At 42.2% G+C, this 25,000-nt stretch overlaps 1 protein-coding gene across 1 annotated transcript in view; it reads left to right on the top strand.

The window, feature by feature from the left end:
• The window catches only part of NUP133 (nucleoporin 133), a 257,731-nt gene that overhangs the window by 76,279 nt on the left and 156,452 nt on the right, over nucleotides 1-25,000 (top strand). The window contains exons 10-11 of the mRNA XM_069769500.1: nucleotides 9,378-9,525; nucleotides 19,353-19,510. Coding sequence (XP_069625601.1) covers nucleotides 9,378-9,525; nucleotides 19,353-19,510 — 306 coding nt within the window. The remainder of the gene's footprint in view (nucleotides 1-9,377; nucleotides 9,526-19,352; nucleotides 19,511-25,000) is intronic.

Here is a 25,000-nt window from a genome sequence, read left to right as displayed (position 1 = left end):
AATTCCGTGGTCTTACCGGGTAACAGACTTGATTGCGACTGATGCGAGCGCAGATGGATGGGGAGTACATCTCAGAGATTGCATAGTCCAGGGTGTCTGGTCAGAGACAGAAGTCGGCCATTTCTCAAACATGAAAGAGATTCTCAGAGTGGTGAGAAAATCCTATTGCCTTATGGGCTAGCTATATCCAGATACAGCTTGTTCAGTAACTTTTGAGTGGGAACAAAAATCTGATAGGGGATTTCTGACTTAATTGCACGGTCAGCTGGAAGAGGATTCAAGTTTTCAATTATATGGAGCTGGTTTGGAAATTCCAATAATGAAAGTAGCTTAGACCATGAAAATGTAATGGTCCTAGGATAGGCTACTTCTGCATTCGTAGAAGACTGTTGTAGAATATAATTAAGCCTGGCGTATGAGTGACGGACCAGAAAATGTACCCTTATGAGTGACTAGTTCTTTCTAGGTACCTACTAAATGAGTTGCAATCCTACAAAGGCAAGGAAGCCACTGCCAAATATGCAAAAAAGAGTCTTAATCTTTATTTAACTTATACGGTAATATGAAAAAATGATTAAAATCACGGGGAATACAAGTACAAAAATAACTGCATCCACAGGGAGTATATTTCATATTTACACTAAATCAAGAGATTCATACAAGCTCATTGAATTGGTCTAACAAGATTATAATAGAAGCTGCCTACAGAGGTTAATCTGAGTGAGGTATAAGGAAGCTAACCACATGCACAGGGAGTGAAGTATGGGGTCTCGGTGGAAAGGCTTAGTAAGCCTAATTAGTGATTAGTTAGTATGCATTCGATAAAGGTTATTCCCATATCAAAAATCGCTGTTCATGGGGAGGCCTCCAATAATAAAAATATAGTGCGTATAATATAAATGTCACCAATGTAGCTGCATACAAATACAATGTGTTCCAAATTATTATGCAAATTGGATTTGTTTCATAAAGATTTAATTTTTTTGTTTTTCAAATAAACTCGTGGATGTTGTTGTTTGTCAGGGCTCAATGGATCACTGAAATCAATCTTAAACACGTGATAATTAGTTTTCCAGGTGATTCTAATTAAAGGAAAACTAATTAAAAATGATGTTCCACATTATTAAGCAGGCCACAGTTTTTAAGTAACATGGGGAAGAAAAAGGATCTCTCTGCTGCTGAAAAGCATCAACTAGTGCAATGCCTTGGTCAAGGGATGAAAACCTGAGATATTTCCAGAAAACTTAAGCGTGATCATCGTACTGTTAAGAGATTTGTGGCTGAATCTGAGCACAGACATGTTTGTGCTGATAAAGGCAGAATGAGGAAGGTTTCTGCCAGGCAAGTTCATCGGATTAAGAGACCAGTTGCTAAAAAGCCATTACAAACCAGCAAAAAGATATTTGAAGCTGCTGGTGCCTCTGAAGTCCCTCGAATCTCAAGGTGTAGGATCCTTCAAAGGCTTGCTGTGGTGCATAAACCTACTATTCGGCCACCCCTAAAACAGTGTTCACAAGCAGAAACTGTTGCAGTGGGCCCAGACATACATGATAACTAATTTTCAAACAGTCTTGTTTATTGATGTGTCGCGCAACCCTGGATGGTCCAGTTGGATGAAGTAGTGGATGGCTGGCGGAGGCCACAATGTCCCAACAAGGCTGCGACGTCAGCAAGGAGGTAGAGAACTCATGATTTGGGGCCGGAATCATGGGGAAACAGCTGGTGGGGTCTTTTAAGGTTCCTGAAGATGTGACAATGACCTCTGTAAAGTAAATAGAGTTTCTGACACAACTTTCTTCCATGGTCTAAAAAGCAGAAACATGCCTTCAGGAGCAAAATCATCTTCATGCATGACAATGCACCATCTCATGCTGCAAAGAAGTCATTGAGTCATGAGTCTCTGAGTCATTGGCTGCTATGGGCATAAAAGGAGATAAACTCATGGTGTGGCCTCTATCTTCACCTGACCTCAACCGTACAGAGAACCTTTGGAGTATCATCCAGCACAAGATCTATGAGGGTGGGAGGCAGTTCACATCAAAACAGCGGCTCTGGGAGGCTATTCTGACTTCATGCAAAGAAATACAAGCAGAAACCCTCCAAAAACTCACAAGTTCAATGGATGCAAGAATTTTGATGGTGTTATCAAAGAAGGGGTCCTATGTTAACATGTAACTTGACGTGTTAGGAGGTTTTGAAGTTAAATAGCTGTTTTGTTCAGTGAATGTGACCTCCTAATGCTGCAAATTCCACAAATGACCATTTTCGGTTCTTTAAAACATATCAAATGTATAGAAATTCTACTCTACCTAATAATTTGGAACAGTGCATTTTTAGTTTTTATTTATTTTGGAGATTTTACTGTTATCATTGGGAGGTTTCCTCAATAAAATTTGATGTAGAATCTAACTGGTGATGACTTTTATTAGACTGACTGTCATTTGCACCGACCATTTAGGAAAATCTGAGAAAAATATAATTTGCATAATAATTTGGAACACAGTGTAGTTAGCTCAAATGCTTGTTTGTTCTCAGGAGGGGTACTAAATAGTAAAGTGCTTAACTTTCAAGAGATCTATATATCAAATATAAAACATTTTAACACGGGCAGAGTGTCTAAGGTATTTGGCAGCAGAGCATGGTAACAAAGTAGCACATATAAATACACACTAGCAGCATGAGGGTAAAAATGGCAGCATAATGAAATAAACAGGCAAAATATGCATGACCTGGGCATGCAGCACGGAGTCCCAACGCGCGTTTCGCGTTTGCTTCTCCCTTTTTGGGTTAGTGTGCGTGACTAGTTCTCTCTAGGGATCTACTAAATTAATTACAAGTAGGTTAAGAATATTTACCTAAAGAATATGCTGTTAAAGGGGTTGTCCACTACTTTCAATTAACCCCCTAATGTATCCCCCCGGGACCCCTAATGAATTTTCTAAATACCTTATGTTGCAGTTTTCACCTGTGAATGGCGCTATGCTGGCGGCTGAGTCCGGGTAACGTGACCCCCAGACTGCAGCCACTGCTAATTTCCACGACGTCACGTCAATTTCCAGACTCTGGAAATTGACGTGACGTCAGCAGCAGGCGTGACCCAGCCTCCACCTGGGCGGCTCTGGGATCAGCCTCCTGGGCTGTGGGCGGCTTTGGGATCAGACTGCAGAGCTGTGCTGGGGGTGGGGCGGTCTTCTCTGCTGGCTGTATTAAAATGTGCGGCCGATCTACGTGCGGCGAGGAGGTCTGCGCGGTGGGTCTGCGGCCGGCGCTGGGATCTCCTGGCGGTGCTGGGCTGTGCAGGTGATCAAGTATGGTAAGTTTGGTGAAATTAAGAATATTAAGATACTTTTTTCTGACTGTCTTTATTATTATTTTTTTTAACTCTTTCATTACTCTAGGATTAATAATGGATAGGTGTCTTATTGACACCTCTCCATTATTAACCCGGCTTAATGTCCCCTTACAATAGCAAGGTGACATTAACCCCTTATTACCCCATATCCCACCGCTACTCGGGAGTGGGAAGAGTGGGGCTAAGTGCCGGAATTGGCGCATCTCACATTCTGGGGCGGCTGCGGGCTGGTATTTGTAGCCGGGGGGGGGGGGGTGGCAATATCCAAGGCCCCTCTCTAGGCTATGAATATCAGCCCGCAGCTGTCTGTGTAGCCTTTCTGGCTGTAAAATATAGGAGGACCCCACATCATTTTTTGGGGGGAGTCGCCCTATTTTAATAGCCAGTAAAGGCTACGCAGACAGCTGCGGGCTGATATTTATAGCCTGGAAAGGGGCCATGGGTATTACCCGCTTCCCAGGCTACAAATATTGGCCCCTGGCCATCGGCTTTCCCCCTCTGGCGCAGAAAATAGAGCGGGAGCGCACGCCATTTTTTTTCCTTTTTTTTTTTTTTTATATATAAATTAAACCTTCAGAAAGAAACATAGGCCGTGCTATTATATATCTATGAATAAATCTGGCTTCTGCCAGGAGATGCGGATTTTGTGCAGAAAACTCTGCACCCCAATCCGCAACGTGTGCACATAGCTTTAGGTTGTGTGCACACGTTGCAGATTTGGGTGCATAATTTTTTGCACAAAATCTGCATCTCCTGGCAGAAAACGCAGCTGCGTTTTTGCATGGTTTTGATTCAGTTTTTGATGCGTTTTTTATGCATTTTTTGTTGCTTTTTTTTAATGCAGTTTTTGGTGTGGTTTTTGCGCGTTTTCGATGCATTTTTTTTATTCGTTTTTGGTGCGGTTTTTGCGCGGTTTTTGTATGCGTTTTTGAAAGCTAAATAAAGATGTGTTATTGAACAATAAAAAAAAAATTTGTGATGTCATTATTGTCCAACCTCCTCTTTTACATTTGTCCAACGCACACTCCATTACACACACAGATAGATGATAGATGAGATGGATAGACAGATCTACATATAGATAAATCTATAGATGCATACATCTATCTATTCATATATCTATAGATATATCTGGATAGATATATACATATATGGATAGATATATTTATTGATAGATGTATGGATAGTGTAGGGTGAGCATCCACTGTCCGGATTACATTCGGATTAGCTGCAGATGGGACTACAAGTACGCCACATCCAATCGGATGATGCCTGCACACACACACCCAAAGACCCCCCGCACACACCCGAACAGTCCCGCACAGCCCCGCACGCACCCAAAAAAAGCTGCGTTTTGGCGTGGCTTTCTCCGCAGCATGTGCACAAGAAGTCTGCGGCTCCCATAGACTTACATTGGTTGTGCACTACACTGCGGATTTGATGCAATTCCATGTGGCAAAAAAACGCTGCGGATCTACAATCAAATCCGCAACGTGTGCACACAGCCTTCGCATTTAGTGAACCTAGCTAAAAAGCCGAGCAAAAAACAAGTGTGGGGTTACACGACATGGTAAAACCAATGATGTCGTTCAAAAGTACAACTTGTCCTGCAAAAGACAAGCCCTCACATGGCCATATTGACGGAAAAATTGTGGCTCTGGAAAGAAGGGGAGCGATAAACGAAAAAAGCTGCAGGGGTGAAGGGGTTTAGAAACATTGATATGGACATATGTTTGGAAATAGATATATAGATCTATCTCTATCTATCTTATATATCTATCTGTCTATCTATCTATCTGTGTGTAATGGAATGTGGGTTGGACAAATGTAAAAGAGGTTGGACAGAAATGACATCACAAATCTTTTTAAAGATAGAGGAGGGAGGGGTTTGGGTGTGTTTTGGAGTGGGTGTGCTAGGTTCGGGCTTAGAAGCCAGTGCAATGCATCATGGAACTTGTAGTATTAGAGCACAATAAGTCAGGAGAAAGGAAGTTGTCGATTAACCCCATGAGAGCTGGATCCGAAACTGAAGATGAAACTGAAGATAAAAGGTAATATTGCTCAAATAAACAGTGGATTTTTTCAGTGGCACATAATAGCAAGATTTATGAAAAAAAAAAAAAAAAGTTATAGTAGTGGACAACTTCTTTAATTTATCAACACATGTTGATGAATTGTCAAGAATATGATAAAAATCTGCATTAAAATCGCCCAACCGCATAATCCTGTGGGTAGCACAGTGGCTGTTTGTATGTTCTTCTCGTGTTTGCGTGGGTTTCCGTCGGGTACTCCGGTTTCTTCCCACACTCCAAACACATACTGGTAGGGAATTTAGATCACTGTCCCTAATGGGATTCACAATGTATGTAATGCGCTGTGGAATGTGATATGTGATGGCACTATATAAGAAAACTATAATAAATCTTGGAGCAATCATTGAAATTCGCTGCAAGATATAGCATTTATAGTGTTTTTTTTAACAGTTATGAATAGTATTAATTAATCATAAAGTGAATCTGAAATAGTGAGATGGCGACCTAGAGATCCTGTGTCAAGCATTTCAGTCTGTAAAGACAGCGTTCCGATTGAGAATAACAACTGATTTTGGATGCTGAAAAAAAGTACAATCGGAAATATTGTGAGTAGTAGAAATTTATAGAAAGATTCAAAAGAAAAGTGAGATTCTTGCATGCAGAGTATATCAGGACAGTGCTTAAAAGGAACCTGTCATGACCTTTCAAGCATCTAAAGTGTCTCCAGTGCAGCGTTAGGAATGTAGTGTGCATCACCAACATGTTGTGTTTTTTTTTTTTTAATTAAAAACGGCGCTGTAATGATGTCCAAAAAGCACTTTATATAGTTAGATCGTAGGGGTGTGCTTAGTTTTCTGTTCAGTCACAGGCGTCGCTGCCCACTCAATTTGATTTTCTCGGTTTCACTGGCGTCACTGAAATCCTACGCTTAGGCAGTGTTTGGAGAAGCGCGTAGCGTGGAGCCAGCTACACTTGTGCAGTGTCGAGCACTGTACAAGCTCGGCTACCCGCTTGACACTGAGAAAGCGTGGGATTCCAGTGACAGAGTAACCAGAGAAATCCATCAAATTTGAGTGGGTGGCGATGACCGTGACTGAACAGAAAATGAAGCACACCCCTATAACTACATGAGCAGGAACTATCTAACTATATAAAGTGCTTTTTGGACATTTTTACCACGCCGCTTGTAATGAAAAAAGGTGTTAGTGATCCACATTGCATCACTAACAACGCACTGGGGGCAGTTTAGATACTTAAAATGACGTGACTGATTCCCTTTAAGGGTATGTGCAGACGTCAGGATTTTTAGCGTTTTTTTTTTTGCGGATTTTCGCCATAAAAACGCTATAAATCCTGTAAAAAAAACGCTAACATTATGCATCCTATCATTTAGAATGCATTCCGCATTTTTTTGTGCAGATGTTAGCTTTTTTTTCCGCAAAAAAAACGCATCCTGCAAAAAATCCGGACATGCTCATTCTTTTTCTGGATTTTTTGCGGATTTGCTATCAAAAAGGTCATTCATGGAAATTAAAAAAAAAACGCAAAAAATCCGCGCAAAATCCACGCAAAAAACGCGCAAATTCCGCGAGAAATTCACGCGAAAAAAGACGCCGATTTCTGGCAGAATTCTCAGGATTTTGTCAGGAAATAATCCTGACGTGTGCACATACCCTAAAGGTGTTGTACCAGGGGTGCGCAACTTTTTCTTCTTCTAAGGGCCACATTGTTACGGTATATTGAACCAATCCCAAGGAGTGCCGAAAAATTTAAATGTGTTGTAAGGGGAACTCATTCTCTGACAACGGCACACACAGGGACACTGTTTATGTGGGAAAAAAGATTATAGTTAATGCAAGAAGATTAAACTTTCAAAACCAAAGTACACAGCTTTTCTTCAACTACAATCTTCAAAACAAAATAACTACCATAGTCCTTTCTCAGGGCTGATAGTACGGGTAGATAGTTTCCACTCATTTGATAGAGAACAAGCCTGATGAAGCAGTCTGTCCACTGCTAACAATCTTTCCACCTCCCACTCACAGACATCACTGAGGTAAATGGTCCCATCGAAAACTGAAATGGAAGTATGGGAGCTGCCAGTTCCTCCTAAAACCAGGACCCAAAAATCTCAATCTATTTGTAAACCTTCTCAGCAACTTAACAATTCCGGAGCCTTAATTTCCAAGACCTACAACACCGAGGCTAGCCACCTCGGTGACACATTACTTCCATCCAGGACTTTTTCAGCTTCTTCAATACAGGGTACTTGCATAAATACATCACCAGAACTTCCCTTGGTACATTAATTCATCACCAGAACCAAGTTTTTGTATATTTGGGTTTTGAGAGTTTCTGCTCCAAAAGAAGATCAGTTTGAAGAGTTTTGAGCAGAAAATAAACCAAATACTCCTCATATTTAGTGTTGAGCAAATGTTCGGGTTCCTTCTTATGCGACAAGCTATAAGCTTTATTACCGAATAAGCTGCAGACGGAAGCTGGCTTCCTGGTTTGCGCCGGCTGGTCGGCGCTGCAGCTGCATGTGTCGTGGCTGTGTGACAGTGGCAGCACATGCATGGAGAGCCCAAGTAACGGGCTCTCCATGTATGTGCTGTGATTGTCACACAGCCACGACACATGCACCAAGCTTCTTACAGTAACTTATTGCAGTGTCAGGTCAGCCCCATTTACACCTGTATCACGTGAACCAGTAACTCCCAGTATGACCTTAACAATGGTAAGGACATACTGGAAGTTGTTGCTAGGAATCATTAGACTGCAGACCATTCAGGAACTACATGCCTGATGAGATGTAGTTTGTCTCACAAATGGACATTTACTTCCAGGTACCTTTTTTATAGGTGTAATTAATGTTATTCCCATCCCTTTTGTCTCCCAACTCTTTTTTTCTTAATTCAGACACCATATTGAGATTTCACGCACAGAGCTAATTTTTCTAGCTTTCTGTTCTGCAGTCTTCTGTAGCACATTCTGGCACTCTGCCCTTAAAAATAAAATATTAATTCTAATGTCCCATGAATAAAATAAAACTCCCTTGATGTGGCCCTGAATAAATAACTGCCCCTGACAGTGCTTCCTGTACAAAATATTAATTCCATACTACCCCTACCCTTCATGTTCCCTCCCTCACACACACTGACATTGTCAGCCCTGCAGCCAATCAACAAATTCGGCAGCTGTTTAACCATCTATTTTTGAAAAGCTGCTTTGCTCACTGATCGCCTGCAGTGCTGTCAATTCTGCATACAATGACAAACACTGGGAACAGCAGTGAAGACTCCACCTTGGACCCAGGAAGCCTGAAAAAAAGAACACTTTTTTTTATTTATTTTGTTATATAGAACTTCAAACCATAAGCTGCATTTGTCAGTGGGATAAGCTCAAGCAGCTTAAAAAATAACAAATAGGAAAACCCCTTAAAGGCTATGTTTATATGTTGCTTTTTTGCTTCTTTTTTCTGCAGCCAAAACATGAAGCCAAAAGCTACAGACCAAAAGCATATTTTGCTTGCTTTTTTTGCGCCTTTTCATGCTTCATTTTTTTGCTGCGTTTTTCAGGATTCCAAAGTTCAGATTTGCTTCCATGATACAAGCATGTCATGAAAATACAAAAAAATCTTTGTGAGAAGGTGTGTCCAAAATTTTGCTCTGTACTGTATTTCTAGTAGTTTTTTTTTTCCTTTGGGGGCACTCAACTTTATTAGCATGCACAAAGAAGCAAGTTATCCCCAAAAACACATGAAAAAAATGCACCAGAAACGCAAACAAAAACGCACCAAAACATGCATTTTTACAGCAGCTTCTTTCCTGCCAAGAAAGCAGGTTTTTGCTTCAGAAAAAAACGCAGCAAAAACTCCGTGTGAAATTACCCTTAGATAGCAACCAGGACGGACCCGGTACTGGTGTTCGTGTACACAATGGAATATAATCAACATAAGTTTTTTTTTTTTTGTTTTTGTTTTATTAATTTAGTCTGAAGAAATGCTGTTTGCCCAGGTTGTGATCCCATGCTTTTCCAGCCACTTCACTTGCATATATACTAAGGATATGGTGTTTGCCTGCTGCACGGGGACGAGGCGAGCCACTATGCCACAGGAGAAAATCTCATTTGAAGCACAAGGTAGTTTATGAATTTCAAGTGTATGTCTTATGTAGCATATGCATACATTATATTCTATGTCACATCTGTGCAGGACTTGCATCTTCAGCCTTAGAATGTATCTGTCACCTGATTTGATTAAAAAAAATGTGTACATTATGATATTGAAAACATGCATCAGCATTGCTTTATAATCCCTGCTTTGTGTTGTTGTTGAACTGCTTATCCCCTTAAGGACCAGGGGTATTTCTGTTTTTGCATTTCCGTTTTTTGCTCCCCTTCTTCCCAGAGCCATAAATTTATTTTTCCCATCAATATGGCCATGTGAGGGCTTGTTTTTTGCCGAATGAGTTTTACATTTGAACATCACCATTGGTGTTACATATAGTGTACTGGAAAACAAGAAAAAAATTCCAAATGTCAATAATCGCCATTTTTTACGAGACCCGTAGCATCTCAATTTTTCATAATCTGGGGCTGGGTGAGGGCTTATATTTTGTGCTCCAACTATGTTTTGATTTCCCGCTATTGCATTTTATTGCAATGTTGTGGCGACCAAAAAAACATAATTGTGATGTTTTGGATTTTTTTTTTCTCATTACACCATTTACCAATTGGATTAATTATTTTTTTATATTTTCATCAGGCATTTCTGAACGCAGCGATACCAAATGTGTGTTTTTATTTTTATATTTCGGGGGTAGATGTGAACACCCCTCTTCAAAGTCTGATTTTATGGGTTGGCATGACTCTGCTGCAATTAAAATCCACTATATGCTGAAGAGCGGAGTCCTCGGTCAGTAAGCAAATATACAATGACAAAAAGACTGACTGGCACTTCCAAACTAATGTACCTAGGAATTCAGACTTCAGTCTTGAGAGGTATTCACGTTAGATACGTTAGGACCCATCAGTTTTGAGACCACATTGTCGTTGGTTGATGGGCACTCATTAATTGGCCAAATTATATGCCAAGCGTCTCATTTTTTCCTAGTATCCAGAAGCCGTATTGCTATTCATATTTCATATATTTCACATTGACATACTTTAGCACTACAGAGTGCAACTTTTTTGTTTATTATATATGGAGGTAGGTACTCCAATTTGGCAGCTGTTCACATTAGTTTGGAAGGGCAAGTCAGTCTTTGTCATTGTATATCAGCTCTCTGACTGAGCACGCCACCCTCCAGCATGTGGTGGATTTTAATTGCAGCAGGGTCCTGCCTACCCATAAAATCAGACTTTGAAGAGAGGTTTTAACATCTATCCAGGAATTCAGACTTAAGTCTTAGAGAGGTATTCACTTTAGCTATGTTAGGACCCATCAGTTTTGAGACCACCTTGTCGTTGGTTGATGGGCATGCATGAATTGGCCAAATCATGTGCTAAGCGTCTCATTTTTGCCTAGTATCCAGAAGCCTTATTGCTATTCATTTTTCATATATTTCACATTGAAATGCTTTAGCACTGCAGAGTGCAACTTTTTTATTACTGGAATGTAATTACAGTGCACTCTGGCCAGGGTCTGGGCAGGCACTAGTGGCCTAGCTTCAGGGAAACCACCTGTACACAATGTAGGAAAATAGCGCTAACAGCAGAAGGGTGACAGCTGATAGAAAAAGCAAGTCGATTGCAAATTTGCTTATTGTCATTCATTGTAACTAAATTAAGCAATTTAATAACTTGACAATACCCCATTTAAATGCCGGTGACCATCTCTAAGGGTAAGTTCACACTCCACCTTTCAGATGCCAACGCACCCACAGAGTTCTCCATGGCGAAGGAGCCTTATGAAAACACCAGTGGTGTTTTTCCAGAAGAATCTTCGTTGGCTGTTCTATATTTTTTTTCTTAAACTTTTAATAGCAAGCACTTTCCAAGCAGAAGCAACCCAAAGAATCAACGTGCTATGACAATACATGGAACATATTTACAGCAATGTCAATTTTACATTGCTGTGCACTATGTTCATTGTAGTGATTTTTCTTTTCAGGCGGTATCAGCCTGAAAAAAGAAGACTTACTGTATATACTAGAGTATACGCCGAGATTTTCAGCCCATTTTTTTAGGCTGAAAGTCCCCCTCTCGGCTTATACTCGAGTCATATCCAGGGGTCGGGAGGGGGAGCGGGGGCTGTCTTAATTATACTCACCTGCTCCTGGCGCGGTCCCTGCATGTCACTGGCTGCCCGGCGCCCCAGCTTCTTCCTGTACTGAACGGTCACATTGTACCGCTCATTACAGTAATGAATTTGCGGCTCCACCTCCCATAGGGGTGGAGCCGCATATTCATTACTGTAATGAGCGGTAAGGGTGACCGCTCAGTACAGGGAGAAGCTGCGGCGCCGGGCAAGGAGGGACTGCACCGCGCCAGGAGCAGGTGAGTATACGGGGAGGGGAGCGCAGCGCTGCACGATTTTCACCTGCTCCTCGTTCCGGGCGCCGCTCCGTTTTCAGAGTCTTCTGCAGTGACGCTCAGGTCAGAGGGCGCGATGACGTGGTTAGTGTGTGCCCCCTGCCTGAACGTCAGTGCAGAAGACGCTGAAGATGGAGCGGCGCCGAAACGAAGTCAGGTGAATATTGAAAGTGCCAGGGGCCTGAGCGACGGAAAGGTGAGTATGTGATTTTTAATTTTTTTATCGCAGCAACAGCAAATGGGGCAAGTGTCTATATGGAGCATCTTATGGGGCAATAACGTTTGTGCAGCACTATATGGGGCAAGTGTCTGTATGGGGCCATAATCAACGTTTGTGCAGCACTATATGGGGCAAGTGTCTGTGTGGGGCAATAATCAACGTTTGTGCGGCACTATATGGGGCAAGTGTGTGTATGGGGCCATAATCAACATTTGTGCAGCATTATATTGGGCAAATGTGTCTATGGAGCATCTTATGGGGCCATTATTAACCTTTATGCAGGATTATATGGGGCATATTTTAATATGGAGCATCTTATGGGGCCATCATAAACTTTATGGATCATTATATGGGGCTCCTGATTCAATATGGATATTCAAAAACACTGAACCTACTGATGTCTCAATTAACTTTACTTTTATTGGTATCTATTTTTACTTTTGACATTTACCGGTAGCTACTGCTTTTCCCACCCTAGGCTTATACTCGAGTCATTAAGTTTTCCCAGTTTTTTGTGGCAAAATTAGGAGGAAGTCGGCTTATACTCTGGTCGGCTTATACTCAAGTATATATGGTATGTACATACTCTAACAGTGGATTTTCAATTGCAGAAGCCTGGTTTAGTCTACGTTCACATTGGCGTTCCGCCAATGTGCGTCGCTGTTGCGCCGGCGACGCAGCCGCGACGCGCCCCTATGTTTAACATAGGGGACGCGTGCGTTTTTTGTGTGGCGTTTTTCGACACTTGCGTCGTTTCCGACGCTAGCGTCGGACGCAAGAAAATGCAACAAGTTGCATTTTCTGTGCGTCCGATTTTGGTCAAAAAACGACGCGCGCGCGTTTTTCCGTGCGTCGCGCGTTGCGTCGCCGACGCAGGGCGGCGCAACGCTAGTGTGAACGTAGCCTTAGGAGGCAAACAAAACCCAAAAAAATGATTTTTGCTTTTTCTCACCATTTCACATCACTTGGAATTTAAGTTATGTGAGTCATTCAAAACTATAACGAACTCGTTCTGCAAAAAACAAACACGCATATGGCTATGTCAACAAAAATATGTAAAACTTAGTCCACTTTTAACCCCTTCCCGACCTTTGACGCCACGTAGGCGTCATGAAAGTCGGTGCCAATCCGACCCATGACGCCTATGTGGCGTCATGGAAAGATCGCGTCCCTGCAGATCGGGTGAAAGGGTTAACTGGTTAACAGGGGGAGTGGTAGTTTAGCCCAGGGGGGGTGGCTTCACCCCCCCCCCCCCCCCCCCCCCCGTGGCTACGATCGCTCTGATTGGCAGTTTCACTTTCAACAGCCAATCAGTGATTTGTAATATTTCACCTATTATAACTGGTGAAATATTACAATCCAGCCATGGCCGATGCTGCAATATCATCGGCCATGGCTGGAAACACTAATGTGCCCCCACCCCACCGATCGCCCCCCCAGCCCCCCGATCTGTCCGGTACACTGCTCCGGCTCCCCCCGTGCTCGTGTCCGCTCCCCCCGTGCTCCAATCACCCCCCCTGCACTCCGATCCACCCCCCGTGCTCCGATCCACCCCCCCCGTGCTCCGATCCACCCCCCCGTGCTCCGGTCCACCCCCCCGTGCTCCGGTCCACCCCCCGTGCTCCGATCCACCCCCCCGTGCTCCGTTCCACCCCTCCCGCGCTCAGATTCACCCCCCCCCCCCGTGCTCCGTTCCACCCCTCCCGCGCTCAGATTCACCCCCCCCCCCCACCCCATCATGCTTACCGATTCTGCCGGGGTCCGTCTGTCTTCTCCCCGGGCGCCGCCATCTTCCAAAATGGCGGGCGCATGCGCAGTGCGCCCGCCGAATCTGCCGGCCGGCAGATTCGTTCCAAAGTGCATTTTGATCACTGAGATAGATTATATCTCAGTGATCAAAATAAAAAAAATAATAAATGACTCTCCCCCCCCCCCCCCCCCCCCCCCCCCGCCCTGTGTCACCCCCATAGGTAGGGGCAATTTTTTTTGCACTAATGTTAGAATAGGGGTAGGGTTAGGGCTAGGGTTAGGGTTTCGGTATGTGCACACGTATTCTGGTCCTCTGCGGATTTTTCCACTGCGGATTTGATAAATCCGCAGTGCTAAACCGCTGCGGATTTATGGCGGATTTACCGCGTTTTTTCTGCGCATTTCACTGCGGTTTTACAACTGCAATTTTCTATTTGAGCAGTTGTAAAACCGCTGCGGAATCCGCACAAAGAAGTGACATGCTGCAGAATGTAAACCGCTGCGTTTCCGTGCAGTTTTTCCGCAGCATGTGTACAGCGATTTTTGTTTCCCATATGTTTACATTGAACTGTAAACTCAAGGGAAACTGCTGCGGATCCGCAGCGTTTTCCGCAGCGTGTGCACATACCTTTAGAATTAGGCCATGTGCACACGGTGCGGATTTGGCTGCGGATCCGCAGCAGAGTTCCATCAGGTTTACAGTACCATGTAAACATATGGAAAATAAATCCGCTGTGCCCATGGGGCGGAAAATACAGCGCGGAAACGCTGCGTTGTATTTTCCGCAGCATGTCAATTCTTTGTGCGGATTCCGCAGCATTTTACACCTGTTCCTCAATAGGAATCCGCAGGTGAAATGCGCACAAAAAACACTGGAAATCCGTGGAAAATCCGCAGGTAAAACGCAGTGCCTTTTACCCGCGGATTTTTAAAAAATGATGCTGAAAAATCTCACACGAATCCGCAACGTGGGCACATAGCCTTAGGGTTAGAATTAGGGTTGTGGTTAGGGTTGTGATTAGGGTTATGGATACAGTTGGGATTAGGGTTAGGATTGTGTTGGGGTTAGTGGTGGAGGTAGAATTGAGGGGTTACCACTGTTTAGGCACATCAGGGGTCTCCAAACGCAACATGGCGCCACCATTGATTCCAGCCAATCTCGTATTCAAAAAGTCAAATGGTGCTCCCTCAATTCCGAGCCCTGACGTGTGCCCAAACAGTGGTTTACCCCCACATATGGGGTACCAGCATACTCAGGATAAACTGCGCAACAATTACTGCGGTCCAATTTCTCCTGTTACCCTTGGGAAAATAAAAAATTCTGGGCTAAATAATTATTTTTGAGGAAAGAAAACGTATTTATTATTTTCACGGCTCTGCATTATAAACTTCTGTGAAGCACTTGGGGGTTCAAAGTGCTCACCACACATCTAGATAAGTTCCTTTCGGGGTCTAGTTTCCAAAATGGGGTCACTTGTGGGGGGGTTTCTACTGTTAAGGCACATCAGGGGCTCTGCAAACGCAACGTAACGCCCACAGAGCATTCCATCAAAGTCTGCATTTCAAAACGTCACTACTTCACTTCCGAGCCCCGGCATGTGCCCAAACAGTGGTTTACCCCCACATATGGGGTATCAGCGTACTCAGGAGAAACTGGACAACAACTTTTGGGGTCAAATTTCTCCTGATACCCTTGGGAAAATAAAAAATTGCAGGCTAAAAGATCATTTTTGAGAAAATAATTTTTTTTTTTATTTTCATGGCTCTGCGTTATAAACTTCTGTGAAGCACTTGGGGGTTCAAAGTCCTCACCACACATCTAGATTAGTTCCTTTGGTGGACTAGTTTCCAAAATGGGGTCATTTCTGGGGGATCTCCAATGTTTAGGCACACAGGGGCTCTCCAAACGTGACATGGTGTCCGCTAATGATTGGAGCTAATTTTCCATTTAAAAAGCCAAATGGCGTGCCTTCCCTTCCGAGCCCTGCCGTGCGCCCAAACAGTGGTTTACCCCCACATATGGGGTATCAGCGTACTCAGGACAAACTTGACAACAACATTTGGGGTCCAATTTCTCCTATTACCCTTGGCAAAATAGGAAATTCCAGGCTAAAAAAATCATTTTTGAGGAAAGAAAAATAATTTTTTATTTTCATGGCTCTGCGTTATAAACTTCTGTGAAGCACCTGGGGGTTTAAAGTGCTCAATATGCATCTAGATAAGTTCCTTGGGGGGTCTAGTTTCCAAAATGGGGTCACTTGTGGGGGATCTCCAATGTTTAGGCACACAGGGGCTCTCCAAACGCGACATGGTGTCCGCTAACAATTGGAGCTAATTTTCCATTCAAAAAGTCAAATGGCGCGCCTTCCCTTCCGAGCCCTGCCGAGTGCCCAAACAGTGGTTTACCCCCACATATGAGGTATCGGCGTACTCGGGAGAAATTGCCCAACAAATTTTAGGATCCATTTTATCCTATTGCCCATGTGAAAATGAAAAAATTGAGGCGAAAATAATTTTTTTGTGAAAAAAAAAGTACTTTTTCATTTTTACAGATCAATTTGTGAAGCACCTGGGGGTTTAAAGTGCTCACTATGCATCTAGATAAGTTCCTTGGGGCGTCTAGTTTCCAAAATGGGGTCACTTGTGGGGTAGCTCCAATTTTTAGGCACACGGGGGCTCTCCAAACGTGACATGGTGTCCGCTAAAGAGTGGAGCCAATTTTTGATTCAAAAAGTCAAATGGCGCTCCTTCCCTTCCAAGCCCTGCCGTTCGCCCAAACAGTGGTTTACCCCCACATATGAGGTATCAGCGTACTCAGGACAAATTGGACAACAACTTTCGTGGTTCAGTTTCTCCTTTTACCATTGGGAAAGTAAAAAAATTGTTGCTAAAAGATAATTTTTGTGACTAAAAAGTTAAATGTTCATTTTTTCCTTCCATGTTGCTTCTGCTGCTGTGAAGCACCTGAAGGGTTAATAAACTTCTTGAATGTGGTTTTGAGTACCTTGAGGGGTGCAGTTTTTAGAATGGTGTCACTTTTGGGTATTTTCAGCCATATAGACACCTCAAACTGACTTCAAATGTGAGGTGGTCCCTAAAAAAAATGGTTTTGTAAATTTCGTTGTAAAAATGAGAAATCGCTGGTCAAATTTTAACCCTTATAACTTCCTAGCAAAAAAAAATTTTGTTTCCAAAATTGTGCTGATGTAAAGTAAACATGTGGGAAATGTTATTTATTAACTATTTTGTGTCACATAACTCTCTGGTTTAACCCTGCTGTTCTGTTCGGTCTGGGGAGACCTATTTTGAACTTTGGTATTTTTTGGGGTGTTCAAGATGCGGTTCTGAAACTTGTGGTTGATTGACTTAAATGAGGATGGGTCGGTCGGCCACGGGTTTCAGAGCCGCATCTTGAATATTTTAAAGAATATTGAAGTTCAAAGTCGGTCATTTTTGACCAACAGAACAGCAGGGTTAACAGAATAAAAATTCAAAATGTGAAAATTGCGAAATTTTCAAAATTTTCGCCAAATTTCCGTTTTTATCACAAATAAACGCAGAATTTATTGACCTAAATTTACCACTAACATGAAGCCCAATATGTCACGAAAAAAACAATCTCAGAACCGCTAGGATCCGTTGAAGCGTTCCTGAGTTATTACCTCATAAAGGGACACTGGTCAGAATTGCAAAAAACGGCAAGGTCTTTAAGGTCAAAATGGGCTGGGTCATGAAGGGGTTAAAAGGAGGAAAAAAAAACAAAATTGCATAAATGAAAACAAACTGCATAATTTAAAGGGGTATTCTCAAGTTGTCTGTTTAGCAGCTCAGAGCTATGCAGTCTCCTTACATGGTTGCTTTGGGGTTATGTGCTCCTCCTTGACACTTCCATTTGGGAGGTTCATCCTGCTTCAATATATTAAAGGGACTCTGTCAGCACAGGATGAGATTTCAAAACAAGTACCGCTGATCGATGATTCACGGTAGGGCCAATCATTTAAATACATCTTCCCACCTGCTTGTTTTCCTTCAATCTTCACTCACCCTATTCTTTGACAGCTCTGGCTTCATAGAGCCAGAAAAGGGCGGAGATGGGTGGAAACCAAGCAGGGGCAAGATGTGCTTAAATGATTAGCCTCGCCATGAAGGACCAAGTGCCTTAATTTTATGTCATTCTTTCCTGGCAGTCCCTGTAAGGCTTTTTCGGGCGTCAGTTTTTTCCATGTACGAGAAAAATAGACAGCTTCATCAATAATTTTCAGTATTTGAACGAGCATGCAACTCTGGATACAGAGAGCCTTGAATAGGAGAACTACTCAGGAAACATGGTTGGATCCAGGCGTGATTATGCAGGACTGATATCAGTAGCTCTGTCATTAGCTGAGAGGTAAGGGAAGTTGAGCAGCTAGCTGCTTTGTAGAAGTCAATCGGCTGGAGAGAGCTTACAGGGATGTTGGTTAACTCCTCTCACGGAATGTAGCTGCTGCGCATTCTCGGGCTGAGGTCCATGGAATCCAGCTGTATGCCATGAAAGATAATAGCTTTCATTGTAGGAGAATGTCAGCAGATAGAAAAAGCAAGTCATTTGCAAACTTGTTTATTTTCATACTGTCTAAGTAAAGAAATTCAATAACATGAGAATTCCTCTTTAAAGAGTTTGGTCACTTTCTTTTGTTCATGCAGCTTTTCTCACAAACGGATCAGCTATTCTAGCCATAAAATGGCTGCTGGTGGAGGGACATGTGAACAGTCCTGTCTTTCAGCCTCCTCCAATAGAAAAGCAGCTTTCCCTTGTGAGGTGTTTATCAATTGGAGGAGGCTGATGGCCCGGTCTGGTCACCTGCTGATCCACTAGCAGCCATTTTCTGGACTAAAGTAGTGGTAAGTTTGTGAGAAATACTTGACTAGTGAGGCCTACCTCTTGAAGGGATATAAAGCAATCCAAAGCTTCAATAATACTCTTCAAAATCTGCTTCAAAAACTCTTGGAAAGCAATGCAAATTCATTTCTGCAGGAAATACACTTCGATGTTTATTTGAAAAGTAATTGTTAGCTTTTTTTTGTGAAAAGGTTTGAAACCACACTGGTGAAAAAAATAAAGTGCACGTTGCAAGAGATCCTGCAATAAGCATGCTGGAGATTTGAGATTTGCTCTCTTCCTCCTCTCGACCACAACATATGAATGGGATTTTGAAGAGCCCATTTACTTGTCTTGGACTGTAAATTGCTCACTACAAATATACAATGTGTGAACCACACCACAAATTTGGTAGTGAAACTTGGCCTAATCGCCTGTTGTACTAAGATTTTTTAGGTGACTTGTATAGGGATTGCCATGTGACTTATTGTCTAGATAACCTGTCAGGATGTTCAGAGATGCTGCTTGCCTCTAGACTGGTTGGTATGCTGTTACCACTATTTATATTTTGTTCAATAGATTTCAATATATTTTTATTCTTTACAGAAGATGACATTATTGGAGCTGGGTCCTGTGCAGATCTGACCGTTTTTTTTACAAGAAAGAGTGGCCTTCTATCAGTTGTTCCTCGTGAGACGGTCTCCCTCTTGCCAGCAGATGTTGAAGATTCTCTGTCCTGTTCATCAACTGTAGCTCATAATCTGGTAAGTTTTCTTCTGTTTTATTCTCATTTTTGGATTACAGTCACCTCATACACATATTAACCCATTTCTGACATTGGACGTAATATTCCGTCCATGTGACCTGAGCCAATTTGTCCATAGACGGAATATTATGTAATCGTGATCGCTCTGGCACTAAGGGGGTGCGCTGACGATCGCCACCAGGTGTCAGCTGATTCTGACAGCTGACACCCCGCACTAGGTGCTAGGAGCGGTCACAGACCACTCCTGGCACCGTCACTCCCAAAATGCTGCGATCAAACACTATCACATCATTCCGGAAAATTTCAAGTTGCCATTTTTAGAGACCATAGTGTTTTCATTTTTCGTGATCTGGGGCTGGGTGAGGGCTTATTTTTTGCGTGCCAAGCTGACGTGTTTATTGATACCATTTTGGTGTAGATAAGATCTTTTGATTGCCCGTTATCGCATTTTGATGCAATGTTGTGGCGACCAAAAAAACCTAATTCTGGAATTTTGATTTTTTTTTTCTCATTACGCCATTTACCTATCGGATTACTTTTTTATATATTGATAGGGTGTTTCTGAACTTCGTAATACCAAATGTGTATTTTTATTATTATTACAGTATTATTATTATAAATTTCTATGAAGCGCTTTCTGGTGGGTTTCTGCTATTTTGGCTCCTTGGAAGTTCTGGAAATGTGACTTGATTTCCACAACCTTTTCCAGCCAAAACTCCACTCCAAATGTCTAATAGTGCTTCTGCCCTTCCCTTGCCATATGCTCAACCAATTCTGTTTCGCCACATATGGGGTAGCACCTTATTCAAGGGAAATTGCGCAACAAATTGTGCAGACTTTTTTTTTCACACACCACTGTTTAAAATTTTGAGTTCATGATATTTACCACACTCCTAGATTAATTCCTTTATGGATGTAATTTGCAAAATGGGGTGTCTTTTACAGGTTTCTGCTATTTTGACACCTTAGGGGCTTTGCAATATAATATTGTTCCCACAGTGTATTCCAGCCCAGTTGGCAATCGAAAAGTGAAATAGCCCTGTTGTGTTCTCAAATAGTAGTTTCACCACGTGAAGTATTGCCACGTTTTGGAAAAAATTGTCCCAACAAATTGTGGGATCTATACCTCCTAATATATCTATATCTCTGTGTGTGGGTATCAAGCCACGCCCACTCCACATAGTTCCGCCCACTCAGACAGTATCACACAGGATAGGATTAGATATACAGCTCAGGAGACCGTAACACACAGGATAGGAATAGATACACAGTTCAGGAGACAGTATCACATAGGATAGGATTAGATACACAGCTCAGCAGACAGTAACACACAGGATAGGATTAGATACACAGCGCAGCAGTCAATATCACACAGGATAGGATTAGATACACTGCTCAAGCAGACAGTATCACATAGGATAGGATTAGATACACAGCCCACATAAAATCTTTCTAAAACTTGGAGCACCTATTCTGCTGTCGAGAAATTTAGATCCACCAAAGCTGTGTAATGGAACAATACTCTTGATTAAGAACCTGTTAACACATGTAATTGAAGCAACCATTTTGACAGGATGTGCCAAAGTAGAGGATGTTTTCATTCCAAGAATTACACTCATTCCATCTGATTTGCCTTTTGATTTTAAACTCCTCCAGTTTCCATTTCGACTGGCATTTGCAATGTCCATTAACAAGGCTCAGGAACAGTCCTTGAAAGTAGTAAAAATGTTGTTTATCAAAAGGCTCTTGAATGAATTGAATTAGTTGGAATTAAAATACTATCAATACTTGGGTAATCATTTAGTTAATTTTTGTTGCAAATCTGTAGTGTTGAATATACCGGTATGTTTCCTATAAAAATGAAATATTTAGGGCTATAGCAACAATTTATTGGAAATTTTTTTTCTCCATTTTATAAATTACATTTTTGTCCTATTTAAAATGGTGCTTTAGCCAAAATAAAATTTTCTATTTTGTAAGCTATGTCATATGTGGGGTGTTGTTTGATGTGGACTCAGCAGCTGTGCCTTAGATCTTTACTGGCAGATGATGATTGTGTTGTTCAGCCATTGGGTGGAGTAGAACTGTCCCCTTTCATTGAAAATAAGCTCTGGAGGTACTGTAGATACTAAGGGAGATCTGGGTCTGGCCCATAGATCTTCACATTCTTCTTACTACACTGCTCAAAAAATAAAGGGAACACTTAACCCTCCGTCACATACAATATTCGGACTAACGAGTTCACATACAATGTGCCTGTCAGGTGCCTGCTGGAAAAATACCTATAATATCTAATGTTTGCAATTTCAGTGCTCTAAAAGTGATCAGTGACCTTCATAGGGATGTAATAAAAGAGACTACACATAATCAGTTGCAAAAAAAATTTTTACTTAACATAAAACTAATAACTATGAAATGCAAACTTTTCAAAACTCCCGCCAAATAGTCCCCAGTTCGACTCTCTCAAAAAAATGTACAAAGAAAATTTTTGAACACAAACTTAATTTTAAGGTACCTTAACCCCTTCATGACCCAGCCTATTTTGACCTTAAAGACCTTGCCGTTTTTTGTAATTCTGACCAGTGTCCCTTTATGAGGTAATAACTCAGGAACGCTTCAACGGATCCTAGCGGTTCTGAGACTGTTTTTTCATGACATATTGGGCTTCATGTTAGTGGTAAATTTAGGTCAATAAAATCTGCGTTTATTTGTGATAAAAACGGAAATTTGGCGAAAATTTTGCAATTTTCACATTTTGAATTTTTATTGTTAAACCAGAGAGTTATGTGACACAAAATAGTTAATAAATAACATTTCCCACATGTATACTTTACATCAGCACAATTTTGGAAACAAAATTTTTTTTTGCTAGAAGTTATAAGGGTTAAAATTTGACCAGCGATTTCTCATTTTTACAACGAAATTTACAAAACCATTTTTTTAGGGACCACCTCACATTTGAAGTCAGTTTGAGGGGTCTATATGGCTGAAAATACCCAAAAGTGACACCATTCTAAAAACTGCACCCCTCAAGGTACTCAAAACCACATTCAAGAAGTTTATTAACCCTTCAGGTGCTTCACAGCAGCAGAAGCAACATGGAAGGAAAAAATGAACATTTAACTTTTTAGTCACAAAAATTATCTTTTAGCAACAATTTTTTTTATTTTCCCAATGGTAAAAGGAGAAACTGAACCACGAAAGTTGTTGTCCAATTTGTCCTGAGTACGCTGATACCTCATATGTTGGGGTAAACCACTGTTTGGGCGCACGGCAGGGCTTGGAAGGGAAGGAGCGCCATTTGACTTTTTGAATAAAAAAATGGCTCCACTCTTTAGCGGACACCATGTCACGTTTGGAGAGCCCCCGTGTGCCTAAAAATTGGAGCTCCCCCACAAGTGACCCCATTTTGGAAACTAGATGCCCCAAGGAACTTATCTAGATGCATAGTGAGCACTTTGAACCCCCAGGTGCTTCACAAATTGATCCGTAAAAATGAAAAAGTACTTTTTTTTTCACAAAAAAATTCTTTTAGCCTCAATTTTTTCATTTTCACATGGGAAACAGGATAAAATGGATCCTAAAATTTGTTGGGCAATTTCTCCTGAGTACACCAATACCTCACATGGGGGGGGTAAACCACTGTTTGGGCACACGGCAGGGCTCGGAAGGGAAGGCGTGCCATTTGACTTTTTGAATGGAAAATTAGCTCCAATTGTTAGCGGACACCATGTCGCGTTTGGAGAGCCCCTGTGTGCCTAAACATTGGAGATCCCCCACAAGTGACCCCATTTTGGAAACTAGACCCCCCAAGGAACTTATCTAGATGCATATTGAGCACTTTAAACCCCCAGGTGCTTCACAGAAGTTTATAACGCAGAGCCATGAAAATAATAAAAAAATTTTCTTTCCTCAAAAATGATTTTTTAGCCTGGAATTTCCTATTTTGCCAAGGGTAATAGGACAAACTGGACAACAACATTTTGGGTCCAATTTCTCCTGAGTACGCTGATACCCCATATGTGGGGGTAAACCACTGTTTAGGCGCAGGGCTCGGAAGGGAAGGCACGCCATTTGGCTTTTTAATTGGAAAATTAGCTCCAATTGTTAGCAGACACCATGTCGCGTTTGGAGAGCCCCTGTGTGCCTAAACATTGGAGATCCCCCAGAAATGACCCCATTTTGGAAACTAGACCCCCAAAGGAACTAATCTAGATGTGTGGTGAGGACTTTGAACCCCCAAGTGCTTCACAGAAGTTTATAACGCAGAGCCATGAAAATAAAAATAAAAAATTATTTTCTCAAAAATGATCTTTTAGCCTGCAATTTTTTATTTTCCCAAGGGTAACAGGAGAAATTTGACCCTAAAAGTTGTTGTCCAGTTTCTCCTGAGTACGCTGATACCCCATATGTGGGGGTAAACTGTTTGGGCACATGCCGGGGCTCGGAAGTGAAGTAGTGACGTTTTGAAATGCAGACTTTGATGGAATGCTCTGTGGGCGTCACGTTGCGTTTGCAGAGCCCCTGATGTGGCTTAACAGTAGAAACCCCCCACAAGTGACCCCATTTTGGAAACTAGACCCCGAAAGGAACTTATCTAGATGTGTGGTGAGCACTTTGAACCCCCAAGTGCTTCACAGAAGTTTATAATGCAGAGCCGTGAAAATAATAAATACGTTTTCTTTCCTCAAAAATAATTATTTAGCCCAGAATTTTTTAATTTTCCCAAGGGTAACAGGAGAAATTTGACCCCAATATTTGTTTTCCAGTTTCTCCGGAGTACGGTGATACCCCATATGTGGGGGTAAACTACTGTTTGGGCACATGCCGGGGCTCGGAATTGAAGTAGTGACGTTTTGAAATGCAGACTTTGATGGAATGCTCTGCGGGCGTCACGTTGCGTTTGCAGAGCCCCTGATGTGGCTAAACAGTAGAAACCCCCCACAAGTGACCCCATTTTAGAAACTAGACCCCGAAAGGAACTTATCTAGATGTGTGGTGAGCACTTTGAACCCCCAAGTGCTTCACAGACGTTTACAACGCAGAGCCGTGAAAATAAAAAATCATTTTTCTTTCCTCAAAAATGATGTTTTAGCAAGCATTTTTTTATTTTCACAAGGGTAACAGGATAAATTGGACCCCAGGAATTGTTGCGCAGTTTGTCCTGAGTATGCTGGTACCCCATATGTAGGGGTAAACCACTGTTTGGGCACACGTCGGGGCTCGGAATTGAGGGAGCACCATTTGACTTTTTGAATACGAGATTGGCTGGAATCAATGGTGGCGCCATGTTGCGTTTGGAGACCCCTGATGTGCCTAAACAGTGGAAACCCCTCAATTCTACCTCCAACACTAACCCCCCCACACCCCTAACCTTAACCCCTTTACCCCCAAGGGTGGTTTGCACGTTAATGACCGGGCCAATTTTTACAATTCTGACCACTGTCCCTTTATGAGGTTATAACTCCGAAACGCTTCAACGGATCCT

Source organism: Ranitomeya imitator, chromosome 5 (genome assembly GCF_032444005.1).
Source record: "Ranitomeya imitator isolate aRanImi1 chromosome 5, aRanImi1.pri, whole genome shotgun sequence".
NCBI classification, from domain to species: domain Eukaryota; kingdom Metazoa; phylum Chordata; class Amphibia; order Anura; family Dendrobatidae; genus Ranitomeya; species Ranitomeya imitator.
The sequence above is the reverse complement of the archived record's forward strand: the minus strand, read 5'-3'. Positions and strand labels throughout refer to the sequence as shown.